General features: G+C 40.5%; 1 protein-coding gene across 6 annotated transcripts; it reads right to left on the bottom strand.

Annotated features, from left to right (window-relative positions):
* Positions 1–1,251: 1,251 nt before the first annotated feature.
* Positions 1,252–19,153, bottom strand: BORCS7 (BLOC-1 related complex subunit 7). Of its 6 annotated transcripts, none has more exons than XM_086680754.1 (5): positions 18,956–19,148; positions 10,290–10,352; positions 10,134–10,177; positions 9,158–9,178; positions 1,260–1,421 (listed from the first exon to the last, which is right to left on the bottom strand). In XM_086680754.1, the coding sequence occupies exons 1-5, from the start codon at positions 19,091–19,093 to the stop codon at positions 1,280–1,282; spliced, it is 408 nt and encodes a 135-aa protein (XP_086536880.1). In that variant the 5' UTR covers positions 19,094–19,148; the 3' UTR covers positions 1,260–1,279. The 6 variants fall into 6 exon arrangements, with proteins under 6 accessions (XP_086536881.1, XP_086536880.1, XP_086536883.1 ...); XM_086680757.1 differs by having other exon boundaries at positions 1,289–1,421; positions 9,142–9,178; positions 18,956–19,143; XM_025917897.2 differs by lacking the exon at positions 1,260–1,421 and adding an exon at positions 3,604–7,618 and having other exon boundaries at positions 9,142–9,178; positions 18,956–19,143.
* Between the last annotated feature and the right edge of the window lie 3,162 nt (positions 19,154–22,315).

Here is a 22,315-nt window from a genome sequence, read left to right as displayed (position 1 = left end):
TCTAGTTGACGTACAATGTTATGATGTAAGTTTCAGGTGTACAATTTAGTGATCCCACAATTCCCCAAGTTACACACTACTCACCACAAGCGTAGCCAACATCTGTCACCAGTTATTAAAATACTATTGACTGTTTGCCCTATCCTGTACTTTTCATCCCCATGGCTTACTCATTCTACAGCTGTAAAATGTTTGTACCTCTTAATCCCCTTCACCTATTTTGCCCATTTTTTTTTTTAGATCCTACATATAAAAGGATTATATGGTATTTATCTTACTCTGCCTGACTTATTTCACTTGGCATAATACCCCCTGGGTCCCCATCATGTTGTTGCAAATAACAAGATCTCATTCCGTTTTATGGTTGCATACTTCATTATATATACATACACACGTATATACGTATATATACACATATACATGCGTGTCTATCTTTTCTTCATCCATTCATTGATGGACCTTAGATTGCTTCCATACTTTGGCTATTATACATAATGCTTCAGTAAACATAGGGGTACACGCGTCTTCTCAAAAATTAGTTTTCATTTCCTTTGGGTAAATACCCAGCAGTGGCATTACTAGATTACATGGTATTTCTATTTTTAATTTTTTGAGGAACTCCCATACTATTTTCCACAGTGGCTGCACCAATTTACATTCCCACCAACATTGCATGAGGGTTTCCTTCTCTCCACATCCTTGCCCGCACTTGTCATTTCTTGTTCTTTTGATATTAGTCATTCTGACTGGTGTGAGATAGTGTCTCCTTGTGTTGGTTTTTTTATGTATATATTTTTTAATGTTTATTTGTTCTTGAGCGATAGAGATGGTGTGAGCAGGGGAGGGACAGAGAGAGAGAGGGAGACACAGAATCCAAAGCAGGTTCCAGGCTCTGAGCTGTCAGCACAGAGCCTGATGCAGGGCTTGAACCCACAAGCCACGAGATCATGACCTGAGTCGAAGTCAGATGCTTAACTGACTGAGCCACCCAGGTGCCCCTCATTTTGGTTTTGATTTGCATTTCCCCAATGATGCGTCAGGATGAGCACCTTTTCATGTGTCTGTTGGCCATCTGTATGCTTTCTTTGGAGAAACATCTGTTCAGGTACTCTGCCCATTTTTTACACAGATTATTCTCAATCTATTTTGAAAGTCAGGTTTATTGAGATATAATTTACATTCAGTAAAATTCAACTTTCTCTAGCATACAGTTCTGTGAGTTCTGACATACACATGACAATCAAGACTCTCACACCCAAGACTTTTTTAAAATACTTATTTATTTTGAGAGAGAGAGAGAGAGTGTGTGAATATGCAAGTGTGGGAGCGGCAAAGAGGGAGGATCCCAAGCAGGCTGCATGCTCTCAGCGCAGAGCCCGACGAGGGGCTTGATCTCATGAACTGTGAGATCATGACCTGAGCTGAAAACAAGAGTCAGATGCTTAACCGAGACAGACACCCAGGCACCCCTCACCCCAAAAATATCTTTGTGCCCCTTTGTAGTAAATCCCCTCCCCTCCCCACCAGCTCCTAAACAACCACAATTGTTTTCTCCCTCCTTTTCCAGAACGCCATGGAATCATCATGTACGTAGCAGTTCTGTTTTGTATTATATTTAGGAAAACAACTTTTCTAAGTGCATTTTAACCTCTAGTCATTTTTAGTCAATGCACTTGTGTTTCCCCAGTATTGTTATTCCATCCTGAAGAAAGTTTTTTCTTCCTCCCCTATATTGAACAACAATGAGTTTGAACTGCGTGGTCCACCTCTATGTAGATTTTCTTGTTAAGTACAGTATGTAAACGTATTTTCTCTCTTGCAGTTTTTTTTTAATGTTTATTTTTGAGAGCAGGTGGAGGGGCAGAGAGAGAGTGGGACAAAGGATCCGAAGCAGGCTCTGTGCCGAGAGCAGAGAGCCCGATGCAGGGCTCAAAGTCAAGAACCATGAGATCATGACTTGAGCCGAAGTCAGACACTTAACTGATTAAGCCACCCAGGCACCACTCTCTTGTAACTTTCTTAATAACATCTTTTTTCTCTAGCTTACTTCATTGTAAATACAGTATATAATACATATAACATATAAAATACGTGGTAATTGTTTACATTATTGATGAGGCTTCTGGTCAATAGTAGGCTATTAGTAGTTAAGTTTTTGGGGAGTCAAAAGTTACATGCAGATTTTCTACTGTGCAGGTCTCGGCACCCCAACCATCATGTTGTGCAAGGTATTCGTCTATCTTACCTCCTTTTGTGGTTGTAACAAGCATTTCTATTCATTAGGATAGTAAGGAGATACAGAGATCTAAATCGAACATTTACCATGTTATACTCATTTTTCAATCTCATCTGCTAATAAGTCTCCCTGATGTCAATTAGTTGTTGTTAAATATTAATAGGAAAGTGTTGTATTTTGACATTTTAACAAATTAAACCCATGAAAATGATCCTCGTTGGAATATTTTTATAGCTTAGAATATTTCCAACTATTAAGTGTGTAAAAATGAGTGTTTCTATAGGTGTCAGTTTCTTGGCACTCATGTAATGGTAAAAACACTCAAATATTAGTTTTCAATATACGGTCTCCATAAAATGAGCCCCTTTAGGGAAAGCAGTCGCTTTCTCACTCATTGTTAAAATGCCCTCTTTATCTTGAAGGAACAGATTAATGGGAGTTGAGGAAAGGGCTTTACCATTTTCCACTTGTTCACTCATGGTACTTTAATGTATTATCTTCAACTTATGGTTATTTACAAGAATCATCTGATAAACCTTAAATCCACTTCACCACACACAGATAAATCACAAGAAAGCAAACCGCCATCAACTTAAATTGGGTTATTCCCAATTTTCCCTCAGGTATCCAGGGTGCAGCACTGATTTGGGACCAGAGTGCTTGCAGCCATAGTTCATTCTGATTGGTCAGGGCATCAGCCACAGTTCTTTTTTGTTTGTTTTTTAATATCACCCCTGCTAAATAACAGGCCTGCTGTGTAGATCAGTATGTTATGGAGATGAAATCAGACCTCTCATATCAAGCCGTATTTTAAATATTAGCAAAAGCTAAGCTTCTTAAGATAAAAAGTAAACATACATAGACATTTTTGTATTTTCTTCCCTTGCCTCCAAGGACGGCCTTGCACATACCTCCACATACCCCACCTTGGAAGTTACTGGTCTGACAATTACAGAATGGTCCAGAGAGGCAGATTTTCAAAATGGCCAGCATACCTCAGTAAAGGGTTCCCCAAAATTGGATGTTTACTTGCTAGAAATGCAACTGCAGGGGTAAATGGTAAATTACTTCCAACATGCTTTCCTTTGTATTATGTTAAATACTAGAAATGAAAAGTAGCTTGTTTCTATTTATAAGGAAAGTAGCAGATGATAGAGCTAGACTAGTACTCAAAAGGCCTATCACCAAACTCGGTGACTTTGGGTGAATCATTTCCTGTCCCCGGTCATGTTTTTCATTTGTAAAACCTGGGGCTGAATTCAATCACTTTTGAGGACCCGTACAGCTCTAAGATTCTGGGGTTCTATGATTCTTCTTCACCAAATATTACATGTTGGTTCATTAGAAAGAACTCTCTGGAGAGAAAAAAAATTTTATATAGTTTTAATTAGAAATAGAAGTTAATTTTTTCCAATGCCTTTTTGGTGTATATTACAGTGATATACGATTTAATGTTTCTTATTAATGTAATGTGTTTTGCAGCTGTTACATCAACTTCATAATTCTGGAATTAGCAATTCTTCAAAAATATTTCTCTGTTCAATTTTTCTGAGATATTATTAGGATTTTTGCATCGATGTTCATAAATAAGAATCTCCCAAATTTTCTTATTTTACTTTATTTTTTTTTTTAATTTCTTAATGTTTATTTATTTTTGAGAGAGGCAGAGACAGAATGCAAGTGGGTTAGGGGCAGAGAGAGAGGGAGACACAGAATCCGAAGCAGGCTTCAGGATCTGAGCTGTCAGCACAGAGCCAGACGCAGGGCTCTAACTCACAGACTATGAGATCATGACCTGAGCCGAAGTCGGACGCTCAACCGACTGAGCCACCCAGGCGCCCCTATTTTACTTAAATTTTTAAAATTGAAAGTCATAGTGGCACCTGGCTGCCTCGTTGATAGAGCATGTGACTCTTGATCTCAGGATTGTAGGTTGGAACCTTACGCTGGGTGTAGAGACTACTTAAAAATAAAACCTTTAAAAATAAATTAACATAAAAACGAAAGTCATATTTACTTCAGCAAATGAACTGAGTATCTTACTATCATTTTCTATACTTTGGCAGTATATGGAAGTTCTTTGATAGTTTGGAAAAGTCTCAAGAAAGCTATCACTAGCAAATGACTTTTTTTCTTTTTAAACATTTTTTAAGTAAGCTCTGGTCCCAGTGTGGGACTCAGACTCACAACCCCAAGATCAAGAGTCACACGCTCTGCCAACTGACCCAGCCAGGTGCCCCCGGACATATTCTCTTTTAAATGTCAGTTTTGTAATATTACAGCTTTATAAGGAACCAGACATTTTGATACTAGTAATCAAATTTTTAGCATCAAGCTGATAAATCATGCGTTTACAATCTAATTGATGTATTCTATGTACCTCCCATCCAATAATAAATTTACTAATTTGTACTTTTGTGATTGAGCTGATACTTTACCAATTTAATTTTTTTTAAGATTTTATTTTTAAGTAGTCTCCACACCCAATGTAAGGCTCAGCCTTACAACCCCGAGATCAAGAGTCGCATGCTCCAGTCACTGAGCCAGCCAGGTGCCCTGATACTTTACCAATTTAACCTATAAGCATCAATTAATGACATACATTTTTCAAATTTTTTATCATGCATGCTTGGTTTTCTTATTCTATTTTGATTTCCTCTCTAAGTTCTAACCACAAACCTCTTTAAAAAAAAAAAAAAAATTTCCACCCTTATCCCTAAAATAGAGCTATAAAGCATCAGTTTCTTACTTTACAGCACAGCTTAGGTATCATCACATAAATTTTCTTGCATAGAATTTGAGTTTTCACTATTTAAAAAATATTATCCTCCAACATATTCTCTATACCTGAGATTTAAAAAAATTTTGGCGGGGGGTGGGGGGCGCCTGGGTGGCTCAGTCGGTCAAGCATCTGACTTCAGTTCAGGTCATGATCTCACCGTCCGTGAGTTCGGGCGCCAGGTCGGACTCTGCTGACAGCTCAGCGCCTGGAGCCTGTTTCGGATTCTGTGTCTCTCTCTCTGTCCCTCCCCCCACTCACGTTGTCTCTCTGTCTCTGAAAAATGAATAAACCTTAAAAAATAAAAAAAAATATAGGAATTTACCCAAGGGATACAGGAGTACTGATGCATAGGGGCACTTGTACCCCAATGTTTATAGCAGCACTCTCAACAATAGCCAAATGATGGAAAGAGCCTAAATGTCCATCAACTGATGAATGGATAAAGAAATTGTGGTTTATATACACAATGGAGTACTACAGGGCAATGAGAAAGAATGAAATATGGCCCTTTGTAGCAACGTGGATGGAACTGGAGAGTGTGATGCTAAGTGAAATGAGCCATACAGAGAAAGACAGATACCATATGGTTTCACTCTTATGTGGATCCTGAGAAACTTAACAGAAACCCATGGGGGAGAGGAAGGAAAAAACAAAAAAAAAAAAAGAGGTTAGAGTGGGAGAGAGCCAAAGCATAAGAGACTCTTAAAAACTGAGAACAAACTGAGGGTTGATGGGAGGTGGGAGGGAGGGGAGGGTGGGTGATGGGTATTGAGGAGGGCACCTTTTGGGATGAGCACTGGGTGTTGTATGGAAACCAATTTGACAATAAATTTCATATATTGAAAAATTAATTAATTAATTAATTAATAAAATAAAATAAATTTTTAATGTTTATTTTTGAGACAGAGAGAGACAGTGTGTGAGCAGGCAAGGGACAGAGAAAGGAAGACACAGAATCCGAAGCAGGCTCCAGGCTCTGAGCTGTCAGCACAGAGCCCGACATGGGGCTCAAACTCACCGCGAGATCATGGCCTGAGCCGAAGTCTGACGGTTAACCAACTGAGCCACCCAGGTGCCCCATATTTATTTTTAATTTCTGCACTAGATACGGCCTCCAGCAAAATGTTGAATAGAAACAGTGTTGGTAACATCCTCCAATAATGCTTCAAATGTCTTACTCTTTTTTTTTAATGTATTTATTTTTGTGGAAGAGAGAGGGAACAGGGCAGGGACACAGAGAGAGGGAGACAGATAATTCCAAGCAGGCTCGCAGTGTTGGCTCTATTCCATGAACCATGAGATTAAACCTGAGCCAAAATCAAGAGTCAGATGCTCAACCAACTGAGCCACCCAGGCACCCCTCAAATGTTTTACTCTTAACATGACATTTGCTGGAAATTTGTGACCCTTCATTTTGAAGGTGAACTGAGCCCATTTACATTTAATAATTGTAATGAGTGTTTACAGAATGAATAGCATAACTGAATTCCTTCATATCTAGTTTTTTTTCTTTTACTTTAAATTAATGTGTACAGGTAAAATGAGGAATAAATACAATCTAATATGATTAGCTGGCTCGATACACAATATGAATTAAATTGGACTCTTATTTGCTTTTTTTTTTCTTTCAGTGAAGACACCAGTTTCCTGTCAGCTTTCTCCCAATTCCTTAGTGAAGAACTAACTAGAACATGATAGAGTCCCATTTAAAATTCAAACAAAGCAAAGACATTCAAAGGCAATGCCTTTTAGTAAGATGAGTTAAATAAACATGGGTAAGTATCTGAAAACATAAGGTTTTCACCATGGCAGGACCCTATGCTGCAATCATTCCCAGTAATTCAACTGCCTTTGCATTTGCCAGTAATGTTCTACAAGTGAATTTGCTGATGACTAGCAAAATTTTTAAATGAACCCAAGGCCAATTAATCAAAAGTAATAACAAAGAAACTCTAGGAATACAAGTCAAGGGAGGAGACTGCACCTGGCCAGATATGATACCATTTGCCTACCTTTCATTCAGGAATTTGCTACAATGAATAAAATAAGTATTTCCTCTGAGTGGGAAGGGAAGGGAAGGGAAGGGAAAGAACAGGTATTACCTATTACCATTTCTGAATGTATGATTAAAAGAAAAAAAGTCTTTAAAAAAGAATATTAATTAGTCCTATGTTTTCACAATAGAATCCCTAATTCTGAATTTAAAACATTATTCACTATTTGCTTAAGGATCATATTTAGTTGATATGGCTTTTGACATATAAAAGTTCTAGGGGAAAAACTAAGACCTCTTTTAATTTTACTTTAACATCAAACTAAACATAGCAATTAAAAATTCAATAAGACCATGGGTTACTCTGCTTCAAGAAGTACTTCCAAAATTCAACCACCTAGCTTCTTTCAGGAGGAATTATACACCATCACAAATCTGTTCTAACTTAACTTTTGGAGAAGAAAATGGAAAGTCAAACCCATAGCACAGTGGTTAAGTAAAAGATTTCCTTCTCAGTGTCGGCACAGAAGTGCTTTTGCCCTCTTACAAGCTGCACTATTTCAGCAGATGATTCAGCTGGTCCTGTAGATCAGAAGACTGCTCAACACTAGAAATTAGAAAAGAGAAAAAGGTTTATCTGGAATGAGCAATAAAGACCTCTCTTTGTTCAGTTTGTACTTTAACACAGAAGTACTCCCGAAGCTAAATCAAAATTTATATTGGTCCTCTAGGGTCCCAGAAGTTTAAACTATGAAAAAAAGGTTTTTAAAAAAAAAGAAAAGAAAAGAAAAGAAAAAAAAAAAGCGTTTGTAAAACCAGTTAGAGATAACCAATAAGGGACAGATTTAATCCACTCAAAAAAACAAGACTGTTGACTGACTTCAGCACATTTAATTTACTTAATGAATATTATCAATGTAGAAGGTTTTCTATTCATTAAGGGTGGCTTCTACACGTTGTAATTTTTAGAAAGCCTTTACTAGCAGTGAACTGACCTACTGTATACCTCTGAAATATACAGTCGACCCTTGAACAACATAGGGGATATATAGGCGCTGATATCCTGCACAGTCAAAATCAGTATATAACCCGACTCCCCCAAAACTTAACTACTAATAGCCTATTGTGGACCAGAAGCCGTACTGGTAACAGAAACAGTCAATTAACACATATGTTGTATATGTATTATATACTACACTGTTATAATAAAGTAAGCTAGAGAAAAAATGTTACTAAGACAATCATAAGGGGATGTGTAGGTGGCTCAGTTAGTTCAGCATCCGACTCTTGATTTCAGCTCAGGTCATGATCTCACATCTCGTGAGTTCTGAGCTCACAGTGCAGAGCCTGCTTGGGATTCTCTCTTTTCTCTCTCTCTGCCTCTCCCTCAAAAATAAATGAATGAATGAATGAATGAATGAATGAAAGGAAGGAAGGAAGAAAGGACGGAAGGAAGAGGAAGGAAGAATAAGAAAGAGAAAGAAAAGAGGGAAGGAAGGAAAGAAAGAAAGAAAGAAAGAAAGAAAGAAAGAAAGAAAGAAAGAAAGAAAGAAAGAAGAAGAAGAAGAAGAAGAAGAAGAAGAAGAAGAAGGAAGGAAGGAAGGAAGGAAGGAAGGAAGGAAGGAAGAATGGAAGGAAATCATAAGGAAGACAGGGCACCTGGGTGGCTCAGTCGGTTAAGCATCTGACTCTTGGTTTCAGCTCAGGTCATGATCTCATGACAGAGATCGAGCCCTGAGTCAGGCTCTGTGTTCATGGAGAGCCTGCTTAAGATTCTCTCCCTCCCTCTCCCTCTGCTCTTCCCCCCGCTGGCACACTTGCTCTCTCTCTCTCACACACACAAAATAAAAATAATATTTAAAAAAAAAAGAAAATCATAAGAGAAAATACATTTAAAATACTATATTGTATTTATAAAAAAAATCTGTGTGTAAGTGGAACTGTGTAATTCAAACCTATATTGTTCAAAGGTCAACTGTACTGTCTTCTTTATACCCCGAATAAGCTATCCCAGAGCATATGTCAATTTAAGGGCATATGTCAACCAGGGTTTCACACTGATCCTCAGCCCGCAAGCAGAATTCCCTGCAGCCTGCTTTAGTTGCTGCTCCCTGCTCCCAAGTCCCCTACCTTTGGGGTTACTTACTTCTTCTGAATAGCTTCTTGCCTAAATCAGAAAAGGAAAGAGGAAAATAAACATAAAAAATCTCAGAAGACTAGTGCAACTTCTGGCTAGATATACACAGGCAGAATAAATCTCCAGCTTCTGTCACATTCTGGATTTCTGTTCATTCTAGCCTAAGACTGTGTTCTTGAAGCTCTGTTCAACATCTGAGTGCAGGGTTGCTAAAAAGAAGGATTCTAAACCTAAACAGGTAACGATACCCTATCAGATCAAGGGAGGTGGTGCAAAAACCATGCACGTGCATGGCTCACGTTCAGTCCGCAATGTGCAACCTAGTGGTCACACACCTGATATGCGCACACCCCAAGAACGAACATTTAGCTGTCTAAATATCAAGGGTTGAACTCTTAACCGTACAGTAGGTACATAAGTATAATATCAACTATATAAAATATAAAGCAAAATTAAATATGACGAAAAGCTAACTATAATTTTATCCAAAATTACAACAGAGAAGGGGTTCTCTACATTTCAGTCTCCAGATCATTTATATGTAGCCGGGGCTGGGTCATACGTGAGACTATGGGATACAGGTCAGAGTTACACTTGATCCCCTAGTGCAAGAGCAGACTCCCCAGGAGAGACCTTGGGCACAGGTAGTCAACAAATACCGACTCGGTGCCTATTGGGTGCCAGGCACCATGCTGACGTGGTCCGGGTGTGGGCCCTGCCCTCAGGGGGCTTACAGTCTCTCCCTCTGAGGAGCCCTCAAAGAGATACAGAGAGGCTCACCAGAGGTAGTTCCTGTTCTTGATCTCACCCCACACCCCAACCTCTTCTGCAGTCTCAGCCATCTTTTCCAGAAGGAGCTCATCCTTGACTAAGCCCACTTTTACTCCTGCCTTCACAGGAAAATGTGCCGAAGAACCAAGGCCACAGGGGGCCGCCTGAGGATAATGATTTTGTAGCAAGTAGTCACTGGAGAGGGCATACTCACTGGTATTGGAGATGTGTTGTTATTATTGCCATTTTCCTTAAACTCTGCATTAAAAAACAACAACACACACAAAAAGAGAAATATATACATTCCATTTCCTGTAGCCACACAAATTATGTATATAAAACCCAAATCATAAAAGGAAGTGTTTCTTACATCTTCTGAGTGCAAGATGGCATCTTCCTGTAGTACCATGTTTCGAGCTGCCTGACCTAGCAGCTGGAAGACAAAAATAAAGTGGTAATCAAAATCTCCGAACTTCCTGTCATCTTCTCTCTGCAGCTGTTACACCACCGCCCTCTCTCCTCCCCTGCCCGCCCCCCACAATTACAAAAACTCCAAGTGTAACAGAGGATAATTTTCCATTTGTTCACGTTGAAAATCCAACTTCATGGTCACTCTGGCCATTGTGGCATGGGCTCCACCTCTTTTCCACCTCTGAGATCAAGAGCTCCAGAACTGCAGAGCTCCTCACGTACCTTCTTAGCCAAGTGCTGAAAGAAATCTGCAAAGAAAACTTTGGCTCCACGGGCCCAGTGAGAACTTAACCTTTTGGTTTCTTAGAGACAAATCTGAGATGTGGGGTGGAGTGAGGGGGCAGCAACTAGGGTAGAGCTAAAAAGGATAATAAGAATACAGCTGTTTAGAAATGGAATGAGAGACACAGAACAAAAAAGGCCTTACAAGAAGCTCAGGGCTGAAACGGGAAAGCATCACACGAAGGATGGCTGACAGGCCAGGCAGAGACAAGGAGAAAATGTAACTACACTTACGGGGGGCACAACTATAGGCATAGTTGCAAATCACTGTGTTGTAAACTTGAAACTAATGTAACATTGTATGTCAACTATATTTCAATTAAAAGGGAGAGAGAGAAAGCGGAAGGTAGGAAGGAAGGAAGGAAGGAAGGAAGGAAGGAAGGAAGGAAGGAAGGAAGGAAGGAAGGAAGGAAAGGAGGGAGGGAGGGAGAAGAAGGGTAGGGGAAGGAAGGAAGGGGAAGGGGAAGGGAAGGGAAGAAGGGAAGGGAAGGGAAGGGAAGGGAAGGGAAGGGAAGGGAAGGGAAGGGAAGGGAAGGGAAGGGAAGGGAAGGGAAGAAGGGAAGGAAGGAAGGAAGGAAGGAAGGAAGGAAGGAAGGAAGGAAGGAAGGAAGGAAGGAAGGGGGAAATAAATGTGGATGCAGATTTTGATGAGTTCCCATAGCTGATAGCTGGGCCCTGACAGCACAAAAGCTGAGCTCTGATTTGGGTGTGTGGCCTGTGGCCACAAAGATGTGACTCAGTGGGCACTGAGAGCCAAGAGGAGATCGACAGAAGTTTCTGGCCTATTGTCGCACCCTGTTCCTGGAAGACATTAAGTCCAACCACGTAAGAAGAGCTACTACTATGTGTCCTACCCACTGTCCCTGTTCCCTTGAGTCAGAGAGATTCTGATGAAAAGTGGACCAATGACCTCAAATTCACCAGAAGCACAGCCCTGCTACAGCTCCCAGATAATTTCCCCCACAGCAACTGCTTTTTATCTCCATTTTTGTTTTAAAATTAATAAACCTTTATGTGCTTCTAAAGTCAAAGCAGTAAAATAAGACCTTCCATCCCTGTCCCTTCCCCTCTCCATTCTCTCTCCCCTACGCATCAATATTTTTTTTTAGGGACACCTGGCTGGCTCAGTTGGTGGAACATGTGACTCTTGATCTCAGGGTTGTGAGTTCAAGTTCCATGCTGGGCAAGGAGCCTACTCAATTTTTTAAAAATGTGTGTGTGTGTGTGTGTGTGTGTGTGTGTGTGTGTGTGTGTTTTAGTTTTGGGTTTATCTTCCCATTGTTTCTTTCTAAAAGTGGACATATGTATATAATCTCCTCTCCTTACTTAGAATGTAACCTTCTACATGCACTCTTCTCTGCCCTGCTATTTTCACTTGAAAATGTATGTTGAGACAGATCTGCAGCAACATATACCACATCTGTGCATTGTTCTTCTACGGCTGCAGAGTACTCCACTCCACAGATGTCCCTGTAAGCCGGGAGCCTGGGTGGCTCAGTCAGTTGAGCATCTAACTCTTGATCTCGGCTCAGGTCATGATCCCAGCATCATGGGACCAAGTCCAGTGTCAGTCTCTGCACTGGGCGTGGAGCCTGTTTGAGATTCTCTCCCTCTTCCCCCCTGCCCCTCTCCCCTGCTCATGTGCTCTCTCTCTAAAATGTCAGTGAGTGAGTGAGTGAGTGAGTGAGTAAATAAAGAAAGAAATACAGAAATGTCACTGTAAGATTTTTCAACTAGTCGTCTGGGGTAGACTTTGGAGCTATTTCCAGTCTTTGCTATTATAAGCAGCGTTACAAAAAATATCTTATATATCTTGGTGTCTTTTTGCTATAGTATCTTTGGGATAGACTCACAGAATCATGACTGTGATTGCTGGATCAGAGGGTTTTAGTTTTGCTACATACTGCCAAATTCCCCTCCATTAGGGTTATACCATTTTGCATCCCCATCCACAATGTATCAGAGTGCCTGTTCCCTCCCTATGACCACTTTTAAGTGGCAAATTCCAAAGTCCTACAGATGGGAGACAGTGACTGACAAACTGATGGCAGAAAGACAAGGTTCAAACAGAATCTTCCTCATTCATTCACTCAGTCAGTCACCGCATGTTTATTAAGTGCTCAGATCCACCAGGGAGAGACATAGCCCCTGTCCTCACAGGGCTCACAATGTGGTGTTACAAAGAAGACACAGGCCGTACAATACCTTGTGGTAACTGCTTATGGGGAAACACCAGATGACCTGAGAGCATGGGGGGGGGGGGGGGGGTGTCTGACCCATTACAGGGGCAGAAGTTCAGGGAGGACTTCCTAAAAGAAGTGACTTCTAAGCTGAGACTAAAGGTCCAGCCTGATCGGATTTACTGTGTTTGAAGTGTTGCTAGCAGGATGGAGTGGAGTGGGGACTGAAGGCAGAGAGAATGGTTGGAAGAACGCTGCCATAGTCTAGGCAAGCAAGGAAAGCAGCCTGAGCCACGGAAGTGGCAGTTAAAGGGGGTGGGAGGAGCGATCATTTAGAAGATAGACTCGAGGAGACTCACGATTCGTGGAATGCAGGAGCTGTTGCAATGCAGGGCCAAGGCCCCTTCTCTGATGACAGATGCATCCATGGGCATTCTGCATCATTTTCTTGCATAAACCAACCACGCACATAACACATCATAACCCACCACTGAAGATGTCCGGGTTGGGCTTCTTTAAAGTGGAACAACGTCTTGAGTATTTCCCCCTAGGCTGTTACCATTGTTTTGTTCATAAGTAACTCAACAGCAATCTTAGCTATTCACCTTCAGCAAGTATTGTTACTGAGTTATTTGTCAGCTCCTCGTCTTCAACAAGATTTTTCAGCTTAGTTTTCATAGCAATACCATCCCTCTTTTTTTTTTCATTCTAGTTAATCATTTTCCATATTATTGCGTTAAATAATGTGGTTACAATAGTAGGCATACACCTTACACAGGTTTAGGATAAATATACCGGACCCTTTACTCAGCACACAACTGGACTGGAGGACACATGCAGGCACACACAGAAGGAGCTTAAGAGTCATATGCATTCATTGTGCTGAGGGCACAGGCTGGCACGTTCTTCCCCACTTGGTGCTCCGGCCACACTGGCCTCCTTGCACACCCTACACACATTCCCATCTCAAGGCCTTTGCATTTGCCACTTATTCTACTTGGAACGCTCTGCCTCCAGCCGTCCACGTGGCTTGCTCCCTGACTTCATTCAAGTGTCTGCTCAAATGTCCCCTCCTCAGAGAGCCCTTCCCTGATCACCCTATTTAAGGAAAACCCTTTCATCACCCTCTACTCCCAGCTTAGTTTTTCTTCGTAATATTTACCACCACCTGAGTTTTTGGTTCATTTGTTTATCTGTCTCTTCACTAAAATGTAAGCTTCCTAAGTACAGGGTCTGCTCGTTTTGTGTACCACTCTCTCCCTTACGCCTAGAATAGTTCCTGGCACATAGCAGACAATAAATATTTATTACATGAATGCTGTGGAAGGAGAGCTTTACACGTGGAAATTGTCAGCAAATCAAACAAAACAGCCACATGGAGACTGTTGAAAAGAGAAGCAATGCCCTAAGGGCCAAGAAGGATTGAAACTGAAAATCAGGCTGCATGTCTACAATGAGATTAAGAGCCTCCTTTCCCTCAGGACTGACCCCAAGGAGGTGCCCTGTGGTTCTGAAACAATTTGGGCTACATCGATATCAAATCAAAGAGATGGAGAAGAAAGTCTAAGGAACAAAAAGGAGTACCCTCCTGGAGAAGACAATTGCCACTAGACCCCAAAAAATCAGAAGCAGAGGTTGTTCTGTGAAAATAAACTGTAAACACTTAAGGCATTGTTTCTCTAGGAGATTCAGTTCACTGAGCTCAAGACACTATCAAGAAAATGAAAAGGAAACTCACAGAATGGGAGAAAACATATGCAAATAATATCTGATAAGGGATTAACATTCAGAATACATGAAGAACTCCTACAGCTCAAATAAAAAATCCAATGTTGAAATGGACAATGGACCTTCATAGACATTTCTCCAAAGAAGATATACAAATGGCCAATAAGATCAAGAACCACGCTCAACATCACTCGTCTGGGGAAATGCAAATCAATACCACTTTATACCCATCAGGATGGCTATGATAAAAAATGAGGGGTGCCTGGGTGGCTCAGTCAGTTGAGCCTCTAGCCCTCGATCCCAGGGTGATGGGATGGAGCCCCACATCAAGCTCCACACTGAGCATGGAGCCTGCTTAAGATTCTCTCTCTCTCTTTCTCTCTCTCTCTCTCTCTCCCCCTCTGCCCCTCTCCCCTGCTCGTGCTAGCTCTCTTTCTCTAAAAATAAACAGATAGATAGATAAAAATGGTACACTGTGCTAAACAGCATGGTGGTTCCTCAAAAAGTTAAACATAAAATTACCATGTGAATATGATCCAGCAATTATAATTCTAGGTAAATACCCTGAATAATTGGAAGCAGAGTCTCAAATAGATATTTATATGCACATGTCTACTGAAGCATAGTCACAAAGTCAAAAGGTAAAAATAACACAAATCTCCATCACCAAATGAATGGGTAAACAAAATGTGGTATATACATACAATGCCATATTATTCAGTCTTAAAAAGGAATAAAGTACAGTACTGATATATACTACAAAAAAAAAAAAAAGACAAAAAAAGAAAATCAATAAGATACTCCAAATTATCTATAGTCTAGTAAAGGAAATGGCAAAAATACGTAAGTAACTATATGAAAAGTCAATATGGTATGTGATAAGTACCATGTAAGAGATCCAATAAAAGGCAAAAGTCAGAGAATTGACAGATGATGAGTCAATCCTCATAGAAAGAGGGACTGATTTCAGTTTAATTCAATCCACACCACTCACTAAGCACCCACTCTAAATCTACTATGGAAGAATCTCATGTGAAAAACACACAAGGAGGAACAGAAAGGAGCAAGTGACATTAGGGTAGTCAATGGTGATACCATGGCTTTTTGGCCACTTAACCACCTCCTACCACATGAGAAGTGGTGCCCAAGATTGCGGGCCTAGAACCAGTCTGCCTAGGTTTCAGCCTAGTTCTGCCCCTTCCTAGCTACTCCGTAACCTTCGTCAAATTAAATTCCTCTTTGTATCCTCCATGTAAGAAAAGTACCTCCTCTATGTAAATAAAGATTTAATGAATTAAGCTACATAAAACACAGCAATGTCCAGTACATGGTTAAGTTTATTATGATGAATATGGATGTTCAATACATACTGGTGGTTGGCAAACCAAGAGAAAAGTAACATAAATTAAATCTCCTTTCGGCTTGCAGCCCACTGATAAGACACCTGAAACATGCAGAGGATGACCTTGCTCAAAGAACTCATGGCTACCTTACTTGCTTAATGTTTTTGTTTTATTAAAGACTAAAAGTAACCTTATCTTAATAGCAGCTGTCCCCTCAAGGTCCTGAAAGCCTTGCTTTCAAATTCCTTAGAGACTTATGCTATCCCCAACCCCCACTAACTTAAAAGTATATTATCAGTCATCTCCTCACAACCCCAGGGCAGCTCTTTCTGCCCACGCATCCTGTCCCTGTGCTTTAACCCCGTGCTTTAATAAAATCACTTTTTTTTTGCACCAAAGACATCTCAAGAATTCTTTCTTGGCCATTTGTTCAAGCCATCAAATACATACTGGTGGCTAGCTATGAACACTATTGGGACGCCTGGGTGGCTCAGTCAGTTAAGCGTCCAACTTCAGCTCAGGTCATGATGTCACAGATTGTGGGTTCGAGTCCCGCGTCAGGCTCTGTGCTGACAGCTCAAGCCTGGAGCCTGCTTCAGATTCTTTGTCTCCCTCTCTCTGCCCCTCCCCCACTCACACTCTCTCTCTCAAAAATAAACATTAAAAAAAAAAAACTATGAACACTATTTTTTAAACTTATATATTTATACCTTGTTTCTCCTCCAAAAAGATTCAGGGCAATTTATACCTAATTGTGTGTGTGTGTGTGTGTGTGTGTGTGTGTGTGTGTGTGTGTATACACACCCACACACTTTTAAAAAAAAAAAACAGAATGTAAAAGTCATTAAAAGGAGAAGGAAGTAAATGTGTCTCCCACTAAAACTGATGTAAGAACCTCTGTGCATCCAAGGCAAAAAGTGAAACACCTCAAGTCCATAATTCTCATTTGATAAAAGACAACATAACAATTCTTCAAAAAGAGATAGACTTTCCTCTGATACTGAATCCTAAAATGAGTATATAATGTGTAACCTCACACAAAACATACTCGGGATCACCAAATCAGTGACTTCAATAATAGTATTCTAGTAAATGCTTCTTCATACAGTTGTTTCTTGTAGTCTCTATCAATCAAAGCTAAGGGCATAAAATGAAAGGTAATTCTGTAAAGACAATTCTACTGGACCCTAAACTAATACGAATAAAGCTGTTATGAATATTCACATGCAAGTCCAAAAGCTTCTGGCCATATTATGCTTGTTACTACAATTACATAACTTAATAAAACAATATAGAAACTGATGAAATAGGAGTTAAAAGAGACAGAGTTACTGTTATTATGAAAACTAAGTTGAAAATAAGCAATACTTGAAGATGAGCAGTTGAGACACTGCTATTGAGTTAATTATGAGCAAGACAATGGTAAAGGTCTATAGAAGAAATTCACAAATATCTAAAGACTTTGTACTCAGATTGTTTCACAGGCGTATTTAAGATGTTGTTCCAGTTTAAAGAAACCAAAACAGGAACTTAGATAAGACGTTATATGCGTAACAAAAAGAGAAACATGTAATCATTTCTCTTGCATAAAAACCTAGGAGTGGAGGGGCGCCTGGTTGGCACAGTCGGTTAAGCGTCCGACTTCAGCCAGGTCACGATCTCGCGGTCCGTGAGTTCGAGCCCCGCGTCGGGCTCTGGGCTGATGGCTCAGAGCCTGGAGCCTGTTTCCGATTCTGTGTCTCCCTCTCTCTCTGCCCCTCCCCCGTTCATGCTCTGTCTCTCTCTGTCCCAAAAATAAATAAACGTTGAAAAAAAAAAAATTTAAAAAAACAAAACAAAAAAAAAAAAAAAACCTAGGAGTGGAGGGGCGCCTGGGTGGCGCAGTCGGTTAAGCGTCCGGCTTCAGCCAGGTCACGATCTCGCGGACTGTGAGTTCGAGCCCCGCGTCAGGCTCTGGGCTGATGGCTCGGAGCCTGGAGCCTGTTTCCGGTTCTGTGTCTCCCTCTCTGCCCCTCCCCCATTCATGCTCTGTCTCTCTCTGTCCCAAAAATAAATAAAAAACGTTGAAAAAAAAATTAAAAAAAAAAAAACCCAAAAAAAAAACCTAGGAGTGGAATGGCTGAGCCATCAGAACCATTTTGTTTGTCCATTCACTTATCAATGGACATTTGGGTTGTTTCCAGTTTGGAGCTATCATGGATAATGGTACTATGCACATGTACAAGTCTTTGTGTGGACATATATTTTCATTTCTCATGGGCGAATATCTAAGAGTACAATAAATAGGTCTTTTTTTTTTTTTTTTTTTTTTGGATACAAAGTGAACATACGTAAAACTTTCTGGTGTGAAAAGTCATCATATGACTCCATTCATGGAAACAGCTAGAGGATGAAGGGGAAATCGGGGCAAAGGAGAAAGCTAATCTAAGAAACAGAAAACCAAGAATGTGGCCAGAAAGACAAATCAGAAAAGAACAAATCCATAGATGATCCACAAAAGTGTGGAAAGAATGTGAGATGTTGAGGGCAAAATCATGCTGAATTTGGGAGGCAGAAAGAGAAAGATCTTCCTTCCCTAGAAACAACCCCATGAAACAAATTAGGAACTGGCTGGGACCACTACCTTTTCCGCTGCCCTGTGGCAATCTCCACTTTACCAGCGGATTCCCACCGGCTCATTTCTTTCCCTCCCTACAACGCTAATCCCACTGAGACTACACACCCCAGAATGCAACACGCGCCCTTCGCGAACGAGCTCTACTCCTCGGCAGAGCAGTTCACAGCCTACAATTCCCAGGAGGAAACGCGATCTCTCTCTCTCTCTCTCTCTCTCTCTCTCTCTCTCTCTCTCTCTCTCTCTCTCTCTCTCTCTCCCTCCCTCCCTCCCTCCCTCCCTCCCTCTCTCTCTCTCTCTCTCTCTCTCTCTCTCTCTCTCTCTCTCTCTCTCTCTCTCTCTCCCCCCCCCCTTCCCACAGCTATGGAAGACTCGGGGCCCCCGGGGTATCGGGCCGGAAAGTCCACTCTCAGCTCACCTCGGAGCTCCGGGAGCCCTTCAGCACCTGCTTAGTGAGCGCGATGACGTCCGTACCACAGGTGTTCACCTTCTCTGTGAGGAGCCCCTTCACAGACTGACCGAATCGCGCTTGAGAATCTGGCGTCCCAGTCGCCATCACTTCCTCTAGTGAACGCCTCCTCCCGAGCGACGGCGCGTCGCTGGGGCCAAAAGAAACGCAAAGCGGAAGGAAGCGAGGTGGTGTCTCTTACCCCGTGGGAAAAGGAAGGAACGCATGCGCCTAGCGGAGGTTGACCTTAGCTAACTTTAAATCCATTTAAACTACTCAGTTGATAACCTGAGGAAGACAAGGCCCAGGTGCACCTCTCTGGAGGGGATGGAAGACAATCTTAGTAAATTCATAGGTTAGAATCAGGAACCCTGGATTACAGGCCTACTTCTGCCATTTAGTTGTGTGACTGCAGATTACTCAATCTTTGCGTCTTGTGTTTATCAATAAGAAAAAAGTAATAATGTTCAAGTCTCCAAAGGGTTATGAGAATGAATTAAGATCATTTAGTTCCACTTTAGTAAAATTTCATGAACTAAATATCAAATTGGGTGCTAGGCTGAGGGTAGAGAAAAAAGATCCAGTCCTTGTCTCTGAGGAGCTCCCAGGCTATGGGATGAGCCATGTAAACAGCTTAGAAATGAAGGAAGTGCTCAAAATCACTAGTAATTTTTGATGACAAATGATCTCTTTGTTCTATTAAAAGCACACTGATCATCACCTTGGAAATGAATAACTGAAATGTTTCATGTAGCTCTATTTCTTTATTAGCTAATGCAGGAAAGATGAAAATAGTGTTATACTGCAAATTTCGTTCAAAATAACCTGTACTCAGTATCAACATTTCTTTCTCCTCCAAGTGTCTAGATTCATGTCTCTGTTGACTCTTTCATTTAATTCTTGTTCTTAATTTTACTGAGGTTTAATTTATGTGCAAGAACTATGTTTTTTAAAGTGTACAATTTGCAACCCCTATCAAAATAACACCAGCATTCTTCACAGAGTTAGAACAAACAATCCTAAAATTTGTGTGGAACCACAAAAGATGCCAAATAGCCAAAGCAATCCTGAAAACGAAAACCAAACCTAGAGGCATCACAATTCCAGACTTCAAGCTGTATTACAAAGTTGTAATCATCAAGACCAGCATGGTACTGGCACAAGAACAGACACATAGATCAATGGAACAGAACAGAGAACCCAGAAATGGACTCACAAACATATGGTAAACTAATCTTTGACAAAGCAGGAAAGAATATCCAATGGGGAAAAAAAGACAGTCTCTTCAGCAAATGGTGTTGGGAAAACTGGATAGCGACATGCAGAAGAATGAACCTGTACCACTTTCTTACCACAGACACAAAAATAAACTCAAAATGGATGACAGACCTAAACGTAAGACAAGTCATCAAAATCCTAGAAGAGAAAACAGGCAACAACTTCTTTGACCTCGGCCACAGCAACTTCTTACTTGACATGTCTATGGAGGCAAGGGAAACAAAAGCAAAAATGAACTGTTGTGACCTCATCAAGATAAAAACAGCGAAGGAAACAGTCAGCAAAACTAAAAGGCAAACTATGCAATGGGAGAAGATCTTTATACATGACACATCAGATAAATATCTATAAAGAACTTATCAAACCCAACACCCCAAAAACAAATAATCCTGTGAAGAAATGGGCAAAAGACATGAATAGACAATTTTCAAAGAAGACATCCAGATGACTACCAGACACATGAAAAAATGCTCAATATCACTCATCATCAGGGAAATACAATTCAAAGACACAATGAGGTACCACCTCATGCCTGTCAGAATGGCTAAAATTAATGGCTCAGACACCAACAGATGTTGGCGAGGATGTGGGAGAGAGGAACCCTTTTGTACTGTTGGTGGGAATGCAAACTGGTACAGCCACTCTGGAAAAGAGTATGGAGCTTCCTCAAAAAATTAAAAATAAAGCTACCCTATGACCCAGCAATTACACTACTAAGTATTTATCCAAAGGATACAGGAGTGCTTTTTCAAAGGGGCACATGCACCCCCATGTTTATAGCAGCACTATTGACAATAGCCAAAGTATGGAAAGAGCCCAAATGTCCACTTACCAATGAAAGAATAAAAAACATATGGCATATATATACAATGGAATATTATTCACTGACCAAAAAGAATGAAACCTTACCATTTGCAACAACATGGATGGAACTAGAGTGTATTATGCTAAGCGAAATAAGTCAGAGAAAGACAAATATCATGTCATATGTGAAATCATATATCATTATTTCACTCATGTGAAATTTAAGAAACAAAACAGATGAACATTAGGGAACGGAATCAAAAATAATATAAAAACAGAGAGGGAGGCAAACCATAAGAGTCTCTTAAATACAGAAAACAAACTGAGGGTTGCTGGCAGGGTGTTGGGTGGAGAATAGGCTAAATGGGTGACGGGCATTGAGGAGGACACTTGTTGGGATGAGCACTGGGTGTTATATGTAAGTAATGAATCACTACATTCTAGTCCTGAAGTCATTACTACACTATATGTTAACTAACTTGGATTTGAATTTTTTTTTAATTAAAAATTTAAAAAAAAATAATGAAAATGGTAAAAAAGAAAGAGAGAGAGATTTCTGACTTGGTAATTAAAAGTTCTCAAGGCAAATATGGTAATAAAATCCATTCTGTGGCTGAAAAAAAATAAAGTGTACAATTTACAGGTGCCTGGGTGGCTCAGTCGACCCAGGTGTGCTGGCAGCACAGAGCCTACTTTAGATCCTCTGTCTCCCTCTCTCTCTGCCCTTTCCCTACTTACAAACACACACTCTCAGAAATAAACATTTAAAACAATACAAAAATAAACTACAATTTGATTAGTGTGACAGAGGTACACACCCATGAACCACCACCACTATCAAGATACAGAACATTTTTATCACTCCCAAAAGTTTACAAGTCTCTCTTTGCAGTCCATTTATCCCTCACTGTAGGCAACAACTGATCTGTCTTCCAGCGCTGTAAACTAATTTGCATTTCTAGAATGTTATATAATTGGAGTAATCCAGAAAGTATTCTTTTTGTCTGGCTTCTTTCAGCATAATGATTTTGAGAGTCATCCGCATTGGTGTGTATCACTAGTCTGTTCCTTTTTATTGCTGAGAAATATTCCATCATTTGAATATATCTCATTTTGTTTATCCATTCACCTGCCAATGGCCATGTGGGTTGTTTCCATTTGGGGGCTATTATAAATAAAGCTGCTATGGCGTTCACATACAAGTCCTTATGTAGGTTGTTTTCATTTATCTTGGAAAATGTCTAGGAG

Source organism: Puma concolor, chromosome D2 (assembly GCF_028749965.1).
Source record: "Puma concolor isolate L17-30 chromosome D2, mPumCon1.1.hap2, whole genome shotgun sequence".
NCBI classification, from domain to species: Eukaryota; Metazoa; Chordata; class Mammalia; order Carnivora; family Felidae; genus Puma; species Puma concolor.
The sequence above is the reverse complement of the archived record's forward strand: the minus strand, read 5'-3'. Positions and strand labels throughout refer to the sequence as shown.